This window comes from Dysidea avara, chromosome 1 (genome assembly GCF_963678975.1).
Source record: "Dysidea avara chromosome 1, odDysAvar1.4, whole genome shotgun sequence".
In the NCBI taxonomy this organism is placed as follows: domain Eukaryota; kingdom Metazoa; phylum Porifera; class Demospongiae; order Dictyoceratida; family Dysideidae; genus Dysidea; species Dysidea avara.
This window is the reverse complement of record NC_089272.1, coordinates 52,900,712-52,919,699: the sequence shown is the minus strand read 5'-3', so window position 1 is coordinate 52,919,699 and position 18,988 is coordinate 52,900,712. Positions and strand designations below refer to the sequence as shown.

General features: G+C 39.7%; 1 protein-coding gene across 1 annotated transcript in view; it reads right to left on the bottom strand.

Annotated features, from left to right (window-relative positions):
• Positions 1-1,832: 1,832 nt before the first annotated feature.
• LOC136247457 (ankyrin-3-like) overlaps positions 1,833-18,988 on the bottom strand; it is a 32,927-nt gene continuing 15,771 nt past the window's right edge. Inside the window, exons 2-8 of the mRNA XM_066039175.1 lie at positions 18,586-18,687; positions 17,735-17,836; positions 8,246-8,347; positions 7,976-8,077; positions 3,187-3,258; positions 2,387-2,798; positions 1,833-1,846 (exon numbers count right to left, since the gene is read on the bottom strand). Of these exons, the coding sequence (XP_065895247.1) occupies positions 1,833-1,846; positions 2,387-2,798; positions 3,187-3,258; positions 7,976-8,077; positions 8,246-8,347; positions 17,735-17,836; positions 18,586-18,687 (906 nt within the window). The remainder of the gene's footprint in view (positions 1,847-2,386; positions 2,799-3,186; positions 3,259-7,975; positions 8,078-8,245; positions 8,348-17,734; positions 17,837-18,585; positions 18,688-18,988) is intronic.

Here is an 18,988-nt window from a genome sequence, read left to right as displayed (position 1 = left end):
ATTCTTAGGGTTGGTTACCCCAAGGTAAACAAAATCAATCACAAAGCAAAAGACTAAATCAGTTACAGTTTAATTTTGGCATTGATTAGCATCTTCAAGAGTCTCCTCAACTTCTTTACCTTCTCATCAGTGGTCATGTTGAGCCATACAGATCTCACCAACTTCACAGATATGTTTACAATGGTCAATGCAATGCAGTGGGAAGTAAGAACAGTGATTCAAAGAGCCAATGCAATTATACTTGTAACAGATAAAGACGACAAAGGTATCACAGAGTCAACCTTAAGACTAAGTATTGTAACTTGTAAGCTATCAACTGTTATGGGTATACTGTATATCGTGATATATATTCATATCTTGAATAAATTTTGCCATGACATATGACATAAGAAAAATCTATATCACCCAGCACTACTGGCTAGCTGGGCTACATATGAAATATAGCCCAGGCAGCTCCTTTGATCTGAGGTGTGAAAGTGTTACATATTTAGATATGTACCACTCTGCGTGGGCAGTTCAAAGGCACCGCCAGTGCCATAATTTGTATATTGCACTGCTGCAGACCGCAGCGAGTGCATTATAACTTATAACGCACTGGTTGTGGTTTTAAAGACCACAACGAGTGCATTATAAGTTATAATGCACTGGTTGTGGTTTTAAAGACCACAACAAGTGCATTATAACTTATAATGCACCGACCGCAGTGCAATATACAGATATTGCACTGGCTGCGGTTTTGTGCAGCATAGCACAAGTGCCGGTGGCGAAGACCACTACGACACCTCACCTAATAGGTGGAAAGACACTACACAGATCACTCGAATTCTTTTATAGCCTGACATGTAAAGGTCGATTGTGGGCCATAACATCACCAATACGTATAATGTTTACAAGCAGCCAATGGCGATCGAAAAAGCCAACGCGGGTGGCCACGACTCTAGTCTACATATATATAAACGTACTTATACACCTTACTAGTCTGGTGCCATCTTAGCCCAGATTAAACTGTAGTCCACTTCGACAATGACTCAATAAAACAATAATATTCTAAATAATACTAACCTTTACGTTCAATTGTGGTAACCAGTTTTGTCATGCCACCAGATTCTAGTTTAGCCAGTGTGAATAGTAAGAATTAGACTAGTATCGTTTAGTAGTTAGGTTTTGTTTACTTAAACCGTCTATTTAGCTGCTTTTTTTTGCTCGAGAGAATCACTATGGCGATTAGTCTGGTGCTTAGTCTATATGGCACACTGGCATGCTGAGCACTACATGATGAGAGTGGAACAGCGAATGCAGGTTAGTGATATAACCCATAGCGTACTAGCTTTCAATATCTCAGGTGGCTGCAGTACTGCAGAGGGAACGTCATCGCAACGTCAGGCTTGGTTACCCACAATCGATGTTAGAAACCTGGCCTTTATAAGTGTTACAGCTGTCTTGTGAGACTCTCCCCACCTATTAGGTGAATGGTACATAACAGTTATACAACGTGCACTCGTGCTCTGCCTGTATAAACGCACTTGCCTTCGGGCCTGACGGCCCTCAGGCTCGTGCGTTTATATCAGGCAGAGCACTTGTGGCCGTTGTATAACTATATAATATACTACACTTGTGGTTGAGATTAAAAGCACTGCGCCATGATATATAATTGATATACCACGCTTTGTGGCTATGCTTACCATATATGGTGTAACTTCACACATTTCGCAAAATCCTTATCTAAATGGTAAACAAGTCTCTAATAACAAGCACCTAAAATCAGCCAACACTTATCCACATGAGCAATTTTTGATGAACTTTGTCTCCTTCACTATCTCTTGTCTCCTTCACTAACTCCTGTCTCCTTCAATAATCATGAGTAGATCAATAAGTGTGGCACTGCTATAGAGCCTAAAACATCTGATCCATCAAGGATTTCAAGTCTTTAATACTGACGAGCACCTAGAATCATTCACCTGAGCAAGGAGAATTTTCGATGAACTCTTGTCTCCTTCACTAATCGCGAGTAGATGGGCGTGGCACTGCTAAAGAATCTAAAATGTCTGATCCATCAAGGATGTCTACTCAACAATTGTTGTATAACTATGCCTTGCTATTATAACTATGCCTTACTCAATATCTCTTTGATGACAATTGCTGTATTCTATGCCCTGTTATATTCTACGCCCCAATCGTTTCATCTACTGGGGCGTAGAATATAACAGTTATAACATGATTACTCGGGATATGACAAAAATATACGCACTCCTACCTGCGGCGCTCATGCGCATATTTTTGTCATATCCCTTGTAAGCGTGTTATGACTATAATAATTTATATACTCTTGTGTGTATAGTATTCAAAAGTATTTGACATAAGCAATTAAGACAGTTAGGAGTCATACTTACCAACAGTTCAACTCCAAAATAATTACCTACCATACCAGGAAGTTCTCCTATGTATTTTATCACAGCCTTGACAGTTATTGTAAGGGCATTAGTGTCATTATCAACTACCACAGTGGCTTGGTCACCAACTGTCAATTCCAGAGCTTTATTTAAAATGGCTCTTTTATTCATAAACAGATCAAGTCGTACACTGGGATCAGATATTGCAACAAGAAATGAACTACTTCTGCTTGACATGATTGTAAGATCTCTTTGATGACATGACACATGAACAGAGGGATTTAAGGCCAGACACCATGAAGTGCTGCTGTTGGTGCATCTAACAATTTCTCCTCTAGGAACTGTGAGACCCCTCGATGATGAAAGTAAAACCTTTTGGAAGCAGTCTCTGACGAGCATGAACCAGTGCTACAAGAAACATGTGCACAGCACAATCACTACTTCCTGACTACAAAATTTGTGTGTAAGTAATTAACACATACTGTATGTACAGGTATATCACATTACCTCGAATAGTGGCAAGTATTGAATAAAAGCCTGCAGTTGATCTTGTTTAGTGGCATGAGTAAAAGTTGCCCACATGTTTATTTCACTGAAGTAACCTTTCATCCAGGCCACTAGGTTTGGGTGAAAGTACTCGGAAACAAAAGGCTTGGCCATCATTTGAGGCAATATGGGATATTTATGAAAATATACAAATTAGCCATTGGGTAATTTTTATGCATTGCCAGACACGTACGTCATAGGAGTACTTTTCTATACATATGACTGTATTACTTGGACAAGCTTAACTTACACTGTCAGCAAGTAGTTCCACTATATCATCACGATAACGTTGCACTGCAATATCCCATACTGTGAGCCCTTCCTGTAGTATAGCATACAATATAGAAGAACAAAAACTATTGAGAGGTTTATTGGCTCAGCATGTGGTCTTTAAAATGTGTAATATATAAAATGGCATTAATAAGTACAAAATCTTATACAAAAATGGGCTAGATGCATAGGCACTGGGTGCACGCATATATATCAAGACACACGATAGTGTGTCGTGCGGCCCAAGAAGCCGGCGCGCCACACCGTGAGTATATTGACAGGAAGAAAGAAAACGTCATTTTCACACTTTTGTATCTCGGTGATGGCTTATTCGATTGAAACCAAATTTGCTGCAGAGTTGCCCGCCAGCTAGGGGAGTCTACATTCCAAATTTGAAGGAAATCACTCAAGCCATTTCCGAGATATGAGCGGCCAAAGTTTCGTTTTTTTTCTTCGTTTTTTTTCTTCTTCTTCTTCGTCTTTTCGCACACTTGCAAAAATTGCTATAAAACGCAAGCGCGTACTCCGATCGCCTTGAAATTTGGCACACAGAAAGGGAGTCCAAAGGCGCATCCTAGCATCAAATTTGGTGCAACTCCGATGAATGGTTCAGGAGTTATGACCGATTATTCGCGTAAAACAAGATCGATTTGTTGTCACGCCTACAGGGTAAACCGCTTCATGGAATGAGCTGAAAATTGCTATGTAGATGGAGTAACCATAGTAGGAGTGCCTTTTGGTAGTTTGAAAGGAATCGAGATTAAGACCACGAAGATATGACACAAAACCCAACCTGTGTCACAATTACGCGATCGATTTTTAGTAATAAAAAAGTATTAGTTTTTACGCCTACTAGGCAAACCGCTAAGAGCAATGAGATGAAAATCGGTGTATAGCTGGAATAATCTTCATAGAAATTCCTTTCAGTAGTATAGAAGAATTGGATTACAAACCACTGAGTTATGATTCGAAAGCCAACTCCGTGTAGCAAATGCGAGATCGAGATACTCTAATAGAACAGTCACCCTAATAGAGCATTCAGCTAATTTATTTACTCCATTATAGAATTCTATTACATTACAAGTTATTCTGTAGGGACTTCAGCTGCAAACAGTTAATCTTATAGACAGTTAAGCAAGAAGCAAGTTACCCTGTGGAGAATTAAGCTACAATTATATCACTGTAGAGATTCAGAGCATTACAAGTCACACTAAAGAGAGTTCAGCTATAAACAAGTCATGCACCCTGTAGAGAGTTCACCTACAATTAAATCACTCTCTAGAGAATTCAGCTACACACAAATTACTGTGCAGAGAGTTCAGCTACAAACAAATGATCCTGTAGAGAGATCAGCTACAAACAAAACACTTTCCAGAGAGTTCAGCTACAAACAAATCAATCTTAGAGTGATCAGCAACAAACAAATTAACTTGTAGAGAGATCAGCTAGAAACAAATCAACCTGCAGAGAGATCAGCTACAAACAAATCAGCTTGTAGAGAGATCAGTTACACACAAATCAACCTGTAGAGAGATAAGCTAGAAAAAATCACCCTGTAGAGAGTTCAGCTAAAACAAATCAACCTGCAGAGAGATCAGCTACAAACATATCACCTTATAGACAGTTCAGCTACAAACAAATTACCCTGTAGAGAGATCGACTACAAACAAATCAACTTGCAGAGAGATCAGCTACACACAAATCAACTTGTAGAGAGATCAGCTAGAAACAAATCACCTTGTAGAGAGTTCAGCTACAAACAAATCAATGTGCAGAGAGATCAACTACAAACAAATCACCCTGTAGAGAGATCATCTAGGAATTAGACACAATGTAAGGAGTTCAGCTACAAGCAAATCACCCTTTAGAGAGTTCAGCTACAAACAAATCAACCTGCAGAGAGATCAAATCACCTTATAGAGAGTTTAGCTACAAACAAATTGCCCTGTAGAGAGATCAGTTACAAACAAATCAACCTGCAGAGAGATCAGCTACACACAAATAAACTTGTAGAGAGATCAGCTACAAACAAATCACACTATGGAGATCAGCTAGAAACTAGACACAATGTAAGAAGTTCAGCTACAAGCAAATCACCCTGTAGAGATTTCAGCTGCAAACAAATCACCCTGTAGAGAGATCAGGTAGAAACTAGACACCATGTAAAGAGTTCAGCTATAGAAGAGGTCACCTTATAGAGAGTTCAGCTACAAAGAAACCATCATGTAGAGAGTTCAGCTGCAAACAAATTACTCTGTATAGAGTTCAGCTAGAAAAAGTCACCTTGTAGAGAGTTCAGCTACAAAGAAACTGCCATGTAGACAGTTCAGCATCAAATAAATTACCGTGTAGAGAATTCAACAACAAGCAAATCGCCCTTTAGAGGGATCAGCTAGAAGAAGTTACCTTGTAGAGAGTTCAGTTACAAAGAAACCATCATGTAGAGAGTTCAACTACAAAGAAAGCACCATGTAGAGAGTTTAGCTGCGCACAAATCACCTGTCGAGAGTTCAGCTAGAAACAAATCATGCTGTAGAGAGATCAGCTAGAAGAGGTCACCTTGGAGAGAGTTCAGCTACAAAGAAATCACCACCTAAAGAGTGCAGCTACAAAGAAATCACCCTGTAGAGAGTTCAGCTAGAAGAAGTCACCTTGTAGAGAGTTCAGCTACATAGAAACCATCATGTAGAGAGTTCAGCTACAAAGAAAGCACCATGTAGAGAGTCTAGCAGCAAACAAATCACCTGTAGAGAGTTCAGCTAGAAGAAGTCACCTTGTAGAGAGTTCAGCTACAAAGAAACCATCATGTAGAGAGTTCAGTTACAAAGAAACCACCATGGATGTAGAGAGTTTAGTTGTAAACAAATAACCTGTAGACCGTTCAGTTAGAAACAAATCACCCTGTAGAGAAAACAGCTAGAAGAGGTCACCTTGTAGAGAGTTCAGCTACAAAGAAACCGTTATGTAGAGAGTTCAGCTACAAAGAAAGCACCATGTAGAAAGTTTAGCTACAAACAAATCACCTGTAGAGAGTTCAGCTAGAAGAAGTCACCTTGTAGAGAGTTCAGCTACAAAGAAACCGTCATGTAGAGAGTTCAGCTAGAAACAAATCACCCTGTAGAGAAATCAGCTAGAAGAGGTCACCTTGTAGAGAGTTCAGCTACAAAGAAACCGTTATGTAGAGAGTTCAGCTACAAAGAAAGCACCATGTAGAGAGTTTAGCTACAAACAAATCACCTGTAGAGAGTTCAGCTAGAAGAAGTCACCTTGTAGAGAGTTCAGCTACAAAGAAACCGTCATGTTGAGAGTTTAGCTAGCACCATGTAGAGAGTTTAGCTGCAAACAAATCACCTGTAGAGAGTTGAGCTAGAAACAAATCACCCTGTAGAGAGATCAGCTAGAAGAGGTCACCTTGTAGAGAGTTCAGCTACAAAGAAACCATCAGGTGGAGAGTTCAGCTACAAAGAAATCACCCTATAGAGAGTTCAGCTAGAAGAAGTCACCTTGTAGAGAGTTCAGCTACAAAGAAACCATCATGTAGAGAGTTCAGTCACAAAGAAACCACCATGGATGTAGAGAGTTTAGCTGCAAACAAATAACCTGTAGAGAGTTCAGCTAGAAACAAATCACCCTGTAGAGAAATCAGCTAGAAGAGGTCACCTGTAGAGAGTTCAGCTACAAACAAATCACCTGTAGAGAGTTCAGCTAGAAGAAGTCACCTTGTAGAGAGTTCAGCTACAAAGAAACCGTCATGTAGAGAGTTCAGCTACAAAGAAAGCACCATGTAGAGAGTTTAGCTGCAAACAAATCACCTGTAGAGAGTTCAGCTAGAAACAAATCACCCTGTAGAGAGTTCAGCTAGAAGAAGTCACCTTGTAGAGAGTTCAGCTACAAAGAAACCGTCATGTAGAGAGTTCAGTTACAAAGAAAGCACCATGTAGAGAGTTTAGCTGCAAACAAATTACCTGTAGAGAGTTCAGCTAGAAACAAATCACCCTGTAGAGAGTTCAGCTAGAAGAAGTCACCTTGTAGAGAGTTCAGCTACAAAGAAACCATCATGTAGAGAGTTCAGCTACAAAGAAACCACCATGGATGTAGAAAGTTTAGCTGCAAACAAATTACCTGTAGAGAGTTCAGCTAGAAAAAAATCACCCTGTAGAGAAATCAGCTAGAAGAATTTATCTTGTAGAGAGTTCAGCTACAAAGAAACCATCCTGTATATAGTTCAGCTATATTTTAAGTCACCCAGTAGAGATATCAGCTGCTAAAAAATATACTGTGGGGAATAATGGGCATGTAATAAATATATGTATATAATTTGTATAATTACTAATAAAATCAAAAATAATTGAAGTATTAAAAATCTTCTATAAGTTCTTTTCTTCTTCCTGTGGTAAATAAAAAAAACACATGGGTTAAAAAAGCCCCAAAGCCAGCCATAGGTTGGCTTTGCAGTATACAAATACAAAAAGAAGTGATATCTAATCAAAAACAGCCAAGCTGTAAAAAAGGTGCGGCCCCCAAAAAGGCCATGGTGAAAAAAGATGTGAAATCCAAGGTGGCATCAAATTCACCTCAATTGTCGTTATTAAAATTTTTACCATTAACCTACCATCACAGCCATTTCTTGGCCGCCACCTTGGATTTCACATCTTTTTTCACCATGGCCTTTTTGGGGGCCGCACCTTTTTTTACAGCTTGGCTGTTTTTGATTAGATATATATATATACATGCAGTATTGTACAAACAAAACAACTCTATCCACGTACATTATTTAGTGTGTCTACACATATCAAATTATCACGCAATATGATCTTGATAACTTCAGTTTTCTCCCGGTACACAGCCACGTGCATAATGTTGTTACCACTCTGTAAGAAACCATGACTCAATAAGACAAACCAGTCTAAGATACTACTACAGACTCAACACAGGTAGCAATGTATTTTCCAGAAATGCTTTGAATACTAGCACACACATACATACACACACACACGCACGCACACTACATGTTCACACACAATACAAAATACACATACCAAATTAGTCTGATCTGGTGAAATTGATGTGTTGTTCAATAGCCAAAGCATACATTCAACATTACCAAATTTAGCAGCAGCATGGATTGCTGTCTCTCTGTCCTGACATGAACAAACAAAGTATACAAATTACATCATTAAGTACTGTACGGTAGTACTATTTTAGTAATTAATAGCAGTGATCAAGAAGGTTTACATTTCCTATCAAAATATCAGTCAGCTTCGTGATGAGTAGACAGTAGCATTAGCCTGGTAAATAATCAAGCCAAAAATGCCTTCCAAGCAGACTAAAACATTAATTGTAAACATAACTGTATATGATGAACGCTTTCAGCTAAATATAATTCAACAATGGTTAGGTTTGATGAAAGACATTCCTTGTGTATCAGACATGCCTTTTCACATACCAATAGAGATATAATAATGTATGTTATGGATTAGGGACTCACATATCATCGTAGACCTTCATGTTTCATAGTTTTTCATTGCACCTGCTACAGTATAATCAAAGTTTAATCTTGTCACTAACCTTGCTTGGGACAATTGTATTCTGTGAGCCTCTGCCGCAATCCGTAGCCTCATTTTGTCTCCTGAGATCATCTGGCTCAACCACGATCTGTAGTTGATTGTGGTGAGTTGGTAGGTGTGCAAGGCCTCGACTGCTTTGGGTCAAGACATATTTTTTTTATCTTTTTGATTAAGGCCAACAGTAACATTACGAATTAGGTGACAAATACTTGGGCAGGCAAGAATGTTGGAGCAGGGCCAGCAAAATAACCATCCAATTCTTGCTGCAGAAGCCATCCTATGAATGTGCTTATCAAGCAGTCATCCTAAGTGAGACCTTGCACTATCACACTCCCTTCTACAGGGAATAGAGGTGCTGCATATGCAGCGAATGAAGAACTTTGGTAAGTGCGATGTATTGGTTTGTAAATAAAGCCTTTTGCTTAGGTATTAAGCAGACTTTGTCCTAAATTGGCACTTCTTAGTAGGCATGCCCAAAGTGGGCAGACCTATATTAACCCTAGCAATAGCGGTATGGGTCTTGGATAACCCAACAAATAGCAACCATCTGCATACATATGAGCCAATCTTTGCCTTAGTAGCAGTAACATTGGCTCAGTAACTAAGATTGTGCATGCAATAACAATGAACCAATATTTGCCTTATTGCAGCAGTATCAGCTTGGTTACCAACAGTGCATCTAACAGTAATGGACCAATATTTTCCTTAGTGGCAGCAGTATTGGCCCCGCAATAACAGTGCATACCTGTATAAGGATAAAACGAATGTTGCCTTAGAGGCAGCAGCATTGACAAAGATACCAAACAGTTTGCATGTGTCACATGCATGCTATAAATAGTGTTGTCACGTGAGAAACAATCATGTTGTTAATGAGTTGAATAGCTGGGCTACAAGTGAGAGTGTGTCAAACTGAAGTCACGTAAGCTAGACAAGACGCGGCCGTAACAAGTGGGGGCTTGTCCGGGGAGAAGAAATACCGAGACAGAGCGACGAGACTTCTAGTGAAAAACTTTAATACGGAAGATCGCTCGAAAACATTAGGCCCAATAGAGCCTAAATTAACCACAGGCGTTTCATTCCTTGGTACCGGGTGTTAATAGGCACCAGAAAAGGTTCAGAGATAATCGATTTGAAGTTTTTGTTGTGGTTCGCGTCTTTTTACAGGTGACCAGATTGACACCGTGATTGTTCAGGAAATTCTCTGCTTTATTGTGGGTCTGAAAAATGTCGCAATTTGATTTGGAAGCATTTGTTGCATCGCTGACTGTATCAGAACTTAACAGTCTTACTAAAGCAAACCTACAAACGGTTGCACTACATTATAAGTTAAATGCTGGTGACTTAACGACGAAATCGCAATTAAAGAAACTAGTGTTACAGTATTTACAAGAGGAGAAGATAATCCATGTGGATCGTGAACCATTGGAACCTTCCGCTATGACGGGAGAAGAGTTGCTTACACTGAAACGGCTCGAATTTCAGGAGAAAGAAAAGGAAAGAGAAGCACAGCTTAAGTTAAAGGAGATTGAACTTAAAGAGAAAGAGTTACAAATAAGATTAAAGGAACTGGAGGTGAGGAGTGCATCAAGTCACATAACGGTGGACAAGTCTGAGGGGTCAGTGTTTGACGTTAGTAAACATATCAAGTTTGTGCCAACGTTTAGTGAGTCAGAAGTTGACAAATACTTGCTACATTTTGAAAAAGTCGCCAGTAGTCTAAATGGCCTAAGGAGTCATGGACCCTCCTCTTGTAGATAGGGAAAGCCAGAGAAGTTTACTCTGCTCTCACAATCGAAGAGAGCTTACAGTACAACCTTGTGAAGGCGGCCATACTGAAAGCCTATTAATTAGTCCCCGAGGCATATAGGCAAAGATTTTGTAATGCCATCAAGAGGAATGATCAGACTTTTGTGGAATTTGCCAGGGACAAAGAAACACTATTGAATAGATGGTGTGCTTCTAAGGAGATAGACAATGACTTTAACAAGCTCCGACAACTGCTTTTAATTGAGAAATTTAAGAAATGTTTGCCGGGTGAAGTAAAAACTTACCTGCATGAGAAAAAAAGGCAGAGAGCCTCATTCAAGCTGCTACATTAGCTGATGATTACATACTGACACATAAGAAGGCTTACTCCCGCCTCGATGAACGAGCTGACTCCTTTCAGCCTAGTAGCCAAAAAACAGGATTGCACGGTCGGAGAGGTAATCTTACAAACCTACCCACCCAACTACATCCTCCACGTCTTCAAGGCCTTCCTAGCGGTCAAAAATGTTACCACTGCCACAAGAAGGGACATGTTATGGCAGACTGCTAGTACCTCAAGAGACTTCCCCAGGACTCAACCCCAAAGGGGTCATTAATGACTGTGCAAACTGGTAAAGGTTGCCAGTCAGATTTGAACACTACTCATGGTGCTAGTAACCAGTCCATACCCGCGGAGTACCACCCACTTATCTCTAGTGGACATGTATGCTTACCTGACTCGGACGTGGAAGTTCCAGTTACCATTCTGAGGGACACTGGTGCTAATCAAACACTGATTTTAGATGGTGTACTGCCGTTCTCCAAATACACATTTACAGGAGATAGTATTTTGATTCAAGGCGTTGAGGTGGCCCCGATTAGTGTGCCCCTTCACAGGGTTAAGTTGCTTTCTGATTTTGTGAGTGGAGTGGTGAGAGTTGACGTCAGACCATCCCTACCTGTGGTTGGTGTAACTCTTATACTCGGAAATGATTTGGCAGGGGGGTAAGGTTACTGTCAGTCCATGTGTCACCCACACACCAACAAGTCTGAGGTGGACAGGGAAGATAAGATTTATCCGGCATGTGCGGTTACGAGGGCTATGGCTAGGAAAAGGGCAGAAGATGAAACCAAGGAGTCGATAAGAAGTGAGGGGTCACTTCACACTGATAAACAGATGGATAGTAACAGAAAGGACAGTATAAGTGAAGTTGTTGAGGATCTCCCTTACCCTATGTCAGATACATTCTTGTCACATGATAACGACATTACCGCAGTGTACAATGACCAAAGTAGTGATTCTTCTCTGTCTGATTAAATCAGTGTCAGTGTAAGACAAGAAGACCATGGGACCAAGCTGGTTAGTCTTCAAAAGCAGGATCCCAATCTTGCCAGAATGTGGACAGAAGTGGCCGAAGGAGCAGAGGCCTCACCTTTGTGTTACTATACTCGAAATAATATTCTAATGAGAAAATGGCGACCATTGGATGCTAGACCTGATGAAGACTGGAGAGCAGTTGAACAAATAGTCCTCCCTAAAGAGTACCACAGAGAAATCCTCCACTTGGCACATGATCCACTTTTGGCCGGTAATCTCGGGATTAACAAGACATATCACAGGATACTACAACACTTTTTCTGGCCTGGTTTGAAGAGTGATGTCAAGTCGTTTTGTAAGTCCTGTCATACATGTCAGCTTGTTGGGAAGCCAAACCAGAATACTCCTGTAGCACCTTTGAAGCCGATCCCTGCTGTTGGTGAGCCATTTAGTCAGGTATTAATTGATTGTGTTGGCCCCTTGCCTAAAAGCAAGTCAGGAAACCAGTATTTGTTAACAATTATGTGTGCGTCTACAAGGTTTCCTGAAGCCATACCATTGAGAAACATCAAGGCTAAGACTATAATCAAGCCATTAATCAAGTTTTTTATATTGGTAGGACTCCCGAAAACAGTTCAATCTGACCAAGGGTCAAATTTTATGGCTGGTGTGTTCCAACAAGTGATGCAGCAACTTGGTATTAAGCGAACGTATCCGGTGCTTATCACCCAGAATCTCAGGGAGCACTTGAGAGGTTTCATCAAACTCTCAAAAACATGTTACGTACGTATTGTCTTGAGCAAGAGAAAGAATGGGATGAATGGGTACCAATGGTATTGTTTGCTATCCGAGAGGCGGTACAGGAGTCCCTAGGATATGGCAGGGAAGTTCGTGGCCCATTACATTTGACGAAGGAGTGATGGTTGACAGAGGAGGAGCCGAACAATCTTTTAGATCAAGTGTCTGATCTGCGACAGATTGACAGCGGCAAGAGAAATAGCCAGGAAGAACTTGGAAAAGGCCCAAGACAAGATGAAGGTCTGGTATGATAGAAGGGCAAGAGAGAGGTCATTTGAGACAGGAGATGAGGTCCTTGCTTTAATTCCAATCCCAGGCGATCCATTGCAAGCAAGATTTAGTGGTCCCTATGTAGTGCAGAAGAAATTGAATGATGTTGACTATATTATCAACACTCCTCAACGACGTAAGCAACAACGGTTGTGTCATGTGAACATGTTGAAGCTTTATCACAAAAGAACAGAAACCCCAAAGTCTTGTGCTACAACAACGAAGCTCACTGTAGAAGAAGAGAGTAGTATGGGTGAGGATGGGCTAAAGTTATCTAACTCAGCACTACTTGACAACCTGAAAGTTAAATTAGGCCATCTCTCTGTCGAGGAACAAGTAGAAATGGAACAGTTACTTCTCAGTTTCAGGAAAGTCTTTGGTGACATGCCTAGTCGTATGAATTGTTGCTGTCATGATGTTGAAGTGGGAGAGTCGACTCCTGTCAAACAGCACCCATATAGGATGAACTCTATTAAACTTGAACAGATGAGAAAGGAAAGTGATTACATGCTGCAAAACCACATCATAGAACCAAGCAGTAGTGAGTGGAAGCCCTAGTGTATTGGTGCCTAAACCAGACGGTACACTTCGTTTCTGTACAGACTTCCGCAAGCTAAATTCGCTGATGAAGACTGACTCGTTTCCACTACCAAGGATAGAAGATTGTATCAATAGAATAGGAAGTGTTCAATATGTATCCAAGTTTGATCTCTTGAAGGGGTATTGGCAGATCCCACTAACTAATAGAGCAAAACGACTGTCTGCTTTTGCCACCACAGATGGACTATATCAGTACTGTGTGATGCCCTTCGGTATGAAGAATGCACCTGCCACTTTCCAAAGGATGATCAACAAGCTACTAAGAGGTGTGAAAGGGTGTGAAGTGTACATGGATGATGTGGTAATTCATAGCCACGGTTGGGAGGAACACCTGGCTAGAGTAAGGCAAGTACTCACTAAGTTTGCTCAGGCTAATCTTACTGTTAATTTGACCAAGAGTAAGATTGGGCATGCCCAGGTCACCTTCCTAGGTCATGTAGTTGGAAGTGGAATGGTAAAGCTGTTGAATGCCAAAGTGCAGGCTGTTATTGACTACCCACCACCAATGGCTAAGAAGGAGCTTATGAGGTTTCTTGGCATGGCGGGATATTATCGCTGGTTCTGCTGTAATTTTTCAGTGATAGCAGCACCACTAACTAACTTGCTGAAGGAGGGTCAAGATTATGTTTGGTGTAATACTTGACAAGCTGCATTCACAATTCTGAAGTCTGTGTGGCTGTCCAACCCTGTGCTGCTAGCACCGGAGTTTATGAAGCAGTTCATTCTTATGATTGACGCAAGTGGCATTGGTGATGGAGCAGTTTTGATGCAGAATGATTCTCAGGAAGTGGAACATCCTGTTTGTTATTTTTCACATAAGTTTGGCTCGCATCAAAGGAATTATTCAACCATTGAACAAGAGACCCTTTCCCTAGTATTAAGTCTAAAGCACTTTGATGTATACCTGAATGCAACCTGATATCCAATCCTGGTATATACAGATCAAAACCCTCTTACCTTCATACACAAAATGAAGAATCACAATCAAAGACTGTTAAGATGGGGGCTGTTGTTGCAGGAGTATGATCTGATCATCAAGCATGTAAAAGGGAAAGAAAACGTTGTGGCCGACGCCCTATCTCGTTTACTAGACAATTAACTGTTACTAGTGAAAAGATAACTGACTGATTCATACAGTAAATAGTTATTTTGTTTTTGTACACACTTCATTTAGGCTGAGAGTTGTTTTTGTTTCACAACTCTCCATTGTAGAGAGGGAGTGTCACGTGCGTGCTATAAATAGTGTTGTCACGTGAGAAACAATCATGTTGTTAATGAGTTGAACAGCTGGTATACAAGTGAGAGTGTGTCAAAGTGAAGTCACGTAAGCTAGACAAGACACGGCCGTAACACATGAAAATAATGAACTAATATTTGTCTTAGTGACCATATGAAATATTCAACCAACATCTACCTTAAAGTTACCATATGACAGTAATGAACCAACAACTGTCTTAAAATTACCATGTGAGAATAATGATTCAATACTGAAGCAGCGTCTGCCTTAATCCAGTGGTATTTTGTCTGTGATGCAGAGTGTGGACATTGTGTCTGAAGCATGATTGGGAGGGGTGGGGGTGGGAAGAGCAATTGTCGATTCATTTGATTAGTTGCATGTGTTACTGTGCATGCGTTAGTATTCTAATTATAGCACTGATGCTCTTATTGATGCTCTTCTCTGTGAGCCATTGGATACTAGTGTTTTCTACCTGCGTCACGGTGAGTATTACATCTGTTAGTTTCCAACATTAACTCGTTTTAAATGCTTTAAACTTCATTGAATTGCCGACATTTGCAAGATGTGCATTTGGTTGCACAATTTATGTACCTGGCACCACATTATTCCCTTCAATGTGAGCATCAGGAATAATAAGCTAAGACTACCATATAGAGGGTATCCATTTATGTCAGTAACAGTTACTAGACACCATGTTTTTGAGGCAAAAGTCATTAGACTATGGTATGCATAGTATGCTTTGAAGTTTAGTTGTTAATGAGGTATTTAAAATCCAATAGATACCCGCGGGTAGACATCTAAACTGGTTAGATACCCGTGACAAAATTATTTGTCACTTGCAACATGTGTTTTGCTGGATTCCAGTCACAACAGCCATCAGAAATCATCACTAGAGTGGGAAGAAAACATTGCTGGATAATAGAGATGATTGTATTCATCTAGGAAGCCTACCAGTGAGTTATTTTAAGGTGGCGCTGACCGATTAAGGGCAGCCGCACAAAGTTAATTGTACAGCGTGTTTGTGGTAATGTTTGTGGTAATGCGCTAACAAACGCGGAAATTCATAGGCTACTTTCAGTTGACTAAATAGAACAAGCTCTGTCAGACGACCCAGCTACTTTTGTTGATACAACTAACGTTATTCATGCTTTAAAACTATTAGCTTGTCACAACTCTGGTTAATTCACTGGCGAAATGGCACCAGCTGCCATCGTGTGATTACTGTTATACAGACCGCGCTCTGATTAGCCACACTGTCTCCTTTCTCACTAAATAACTTCACAATTATGTACCATAGACCATCAAAATTTGGTACAGGCATTGGGTAAGCGATACTCTACAATAGTACGCTTCGAATTTTCGCGATTCAGGTTTGATGGAGTTGTTAGCCAATGTTGTAGCCCACGGGTGTGCATTTTCACTACTTTCCATGTTGTTATCAGTGAAAAGGAAAGCCTAGAATTGTTCAACAAGGTGAGAAATGGTTGGAACCGAAGTGGCTTAGCGCTAGGTTGTTCATTGGCCAAGTTATTTTAAAAATCGGGTTAAGACTTCAGAGTTTTATAGGCGAAAAATGAAGGTGTGTTATTTCATGAAACTTTGTATGCTAAACTAAAGCATCACAGGCTATCACAACAGCTTTTATGGGGTAGATTAAGTTGTACACTAGCGAAGTTTTGGGTCACCCTAAAATAGCTCATTAAGCGCGTGGGTTGAAACAAATTGTTTTGTGCAGCTGGACTTAATCGGTTCAGCGTCACCTTAACACTAATTCGATCAGGAAGCCACCATTATTGGCAGTGACCTGAGCTGTACGAGCCATAGTCTAAATTGGTTATCACCCAATCTACGGTATCTTCACTATTTTAGAGACCTTCGGAATGGCACATAATCACCTCGGGCTTCGCCCTCAGTGATTATTGTGCCATTCCAGGTCTCTAAAATAGAGAAGATACCTCGACTTGTGCAGTAACCTATACATAGCTCCCATGCGAGAAAATGTAACCTTTTTAACACTTCCTATAATTGAAGAAAGAATGAGAAAAATTACTTGCTGAGTGAGTTACAGTGGAATCTGTGTATAACGGCAACCTTGAGGCCTGGTCTTTATAATATAGGAGGCTGTTACAGAGAAAAACCATGCATAAGGTGATCTGCAGCATTTTCAGTGGCTATGGCCATTTAAAAGTGTAATTACTAAAAGAGGCTCATGTCAACCGTAATTTTTCATTTTGTAACAATAATTAAGGCTGAGATAAATATTGAATTTACCTTCAAACATTTGCTAATAACATTTGAAGCTTCAATGTTAGCTTTCAAGGTACAGGTTTTCTTGCATTTATGCACATCCTTCTTAAGTTTTATCTTTTCTAATCTCTAATCCTATTTACTAAGTTTGCAATCATTTGGAAAATGCATAGCAGTGGTACTGAATGACGCAATTGATCGATTGCAAATGACTAAAAGGACGTTTTCTGTGCATTATCTATATCTATTACTTTATAAGGTGTTTTAAGGGTACAACTATGGTAGCAAATGAGGTAACCTTTTTATTACCACCTTTTTAACAATTCTTTTTTCTTTACATAGGTTTTAGTGACCACCTTTTAAGCTTTTTGTCACATTTTAAAAACATTTATTGTAGTGTCCATGCTTAAAACCTTTTATGTTCAGAATATCAGTATCTGTACTTACATTAATATCCAATTCAAGAGCAGGTATAAAGAGGACTGGGTTATTTTATGTTACAAACCAATAAGTAGCTGGAGTTTAATGGCCTTGTTTCTTCCAGCTGCAGAGCGATATTACTAAGCAACGAATAACAAGCAACGTCACCAAAGCACTCCTGTGTAAAGCTAGATAGCACTCTGAAAAGTGACTTACATCCGAGTGGAAACACACACAAACACCCACCTTCAAACTCTACGGAGGACCGCAAAAACATTCGTCACAATTACTATTACATTGCAAACATAGTAAACACATGACTTACAACATCTTCAAAATCTGGTGGTATAGAAGAATGGGTCAGTAGCCATTCTACACAATTAGTGCTCCCAGTTCTGCAGACAAAGTGGACTGCAGTTTCTCCCAACTGTAACAAACCATACAATTTAGTAGTATACACACAATACCTTAATCATCAGAACAAGTACTTATATAACAGGATTAGAACTGTAAAATAGTGTGCACAACAACAGAAAGGTTGCAATCAGTGATGCACCAATAATCTTTGGAATCAGGCTGATATTGATCTCTAGTTGATTGATCGGTTAAAAGCTGATGTTAATCTTCAGTGCTGTGCCATGTAGCATAATGATGTGGGTGAGGTTAGACACAAGATCTTTGGCAATTCAATGAAGTTAAGTATTGATGGTTTACAGGTGACCACCAAAGTAAAAAGTGAGGTTTTAGGGTTCTGCGTAGTGTCACCCACTGGGTAGCAGTAGTTGTAAAATGTATTTAAACACTGGTAACACGAGTAAGTAGTATTATATTCAACTGTAAATTTTAGCATAGAATGAGATGCATATCAATGTTTATCACAAATACAGTACAAATTATTTAATAGTAATGATGAGTGTAATTATTACTAGTGTATATTGGATCAGTATCAGCTGATATCATCCACTACATAAATTGGTTATCAGAATAATGCCTAATTTGGATATTGGTGCAACGTTAGTTGCATACAGCAGATATGGTCTGTAATTATGTATTTGCCAACTATAGCTAAAAGGAAGCCGTGGATAAAATGTAGCAATTTGGAGAGTTGTGCAAACACTGAATTCTCCTTTTCTATAACATTGCATTCCATCTTCATACTGTATATACAAAACTTACAGGAGTAAAAACATTGATGTCAACTCCACAATCTTTCAATTTAATTAACTGGTCAAAATCACCAGCACATGCAGCATCTATCACTTTCCACTCTTTATCAAGCTATGAAATACATCACAATATCATCATTATAGTGGATTATGCATTCATCAACAAATTCCCAAAACATATACTGATTTTAAATTTACATACACCTACATGTAGAGAGTCCTATCTCAGCAAAAGCCCACCTTGTTTGCACACACAAGTGAAAAACGGAATTCTAAAAATCATGCATGCTACAAAGAAAAATTATGCTAGTTTGTAACAAGCCATTACTCACAGAAGTAAACTCAAATCAATTAAACCTATATATGTTCACTCCCAATGGTTTTGTACTGGAACAAGCATGTTTTCATGTTGT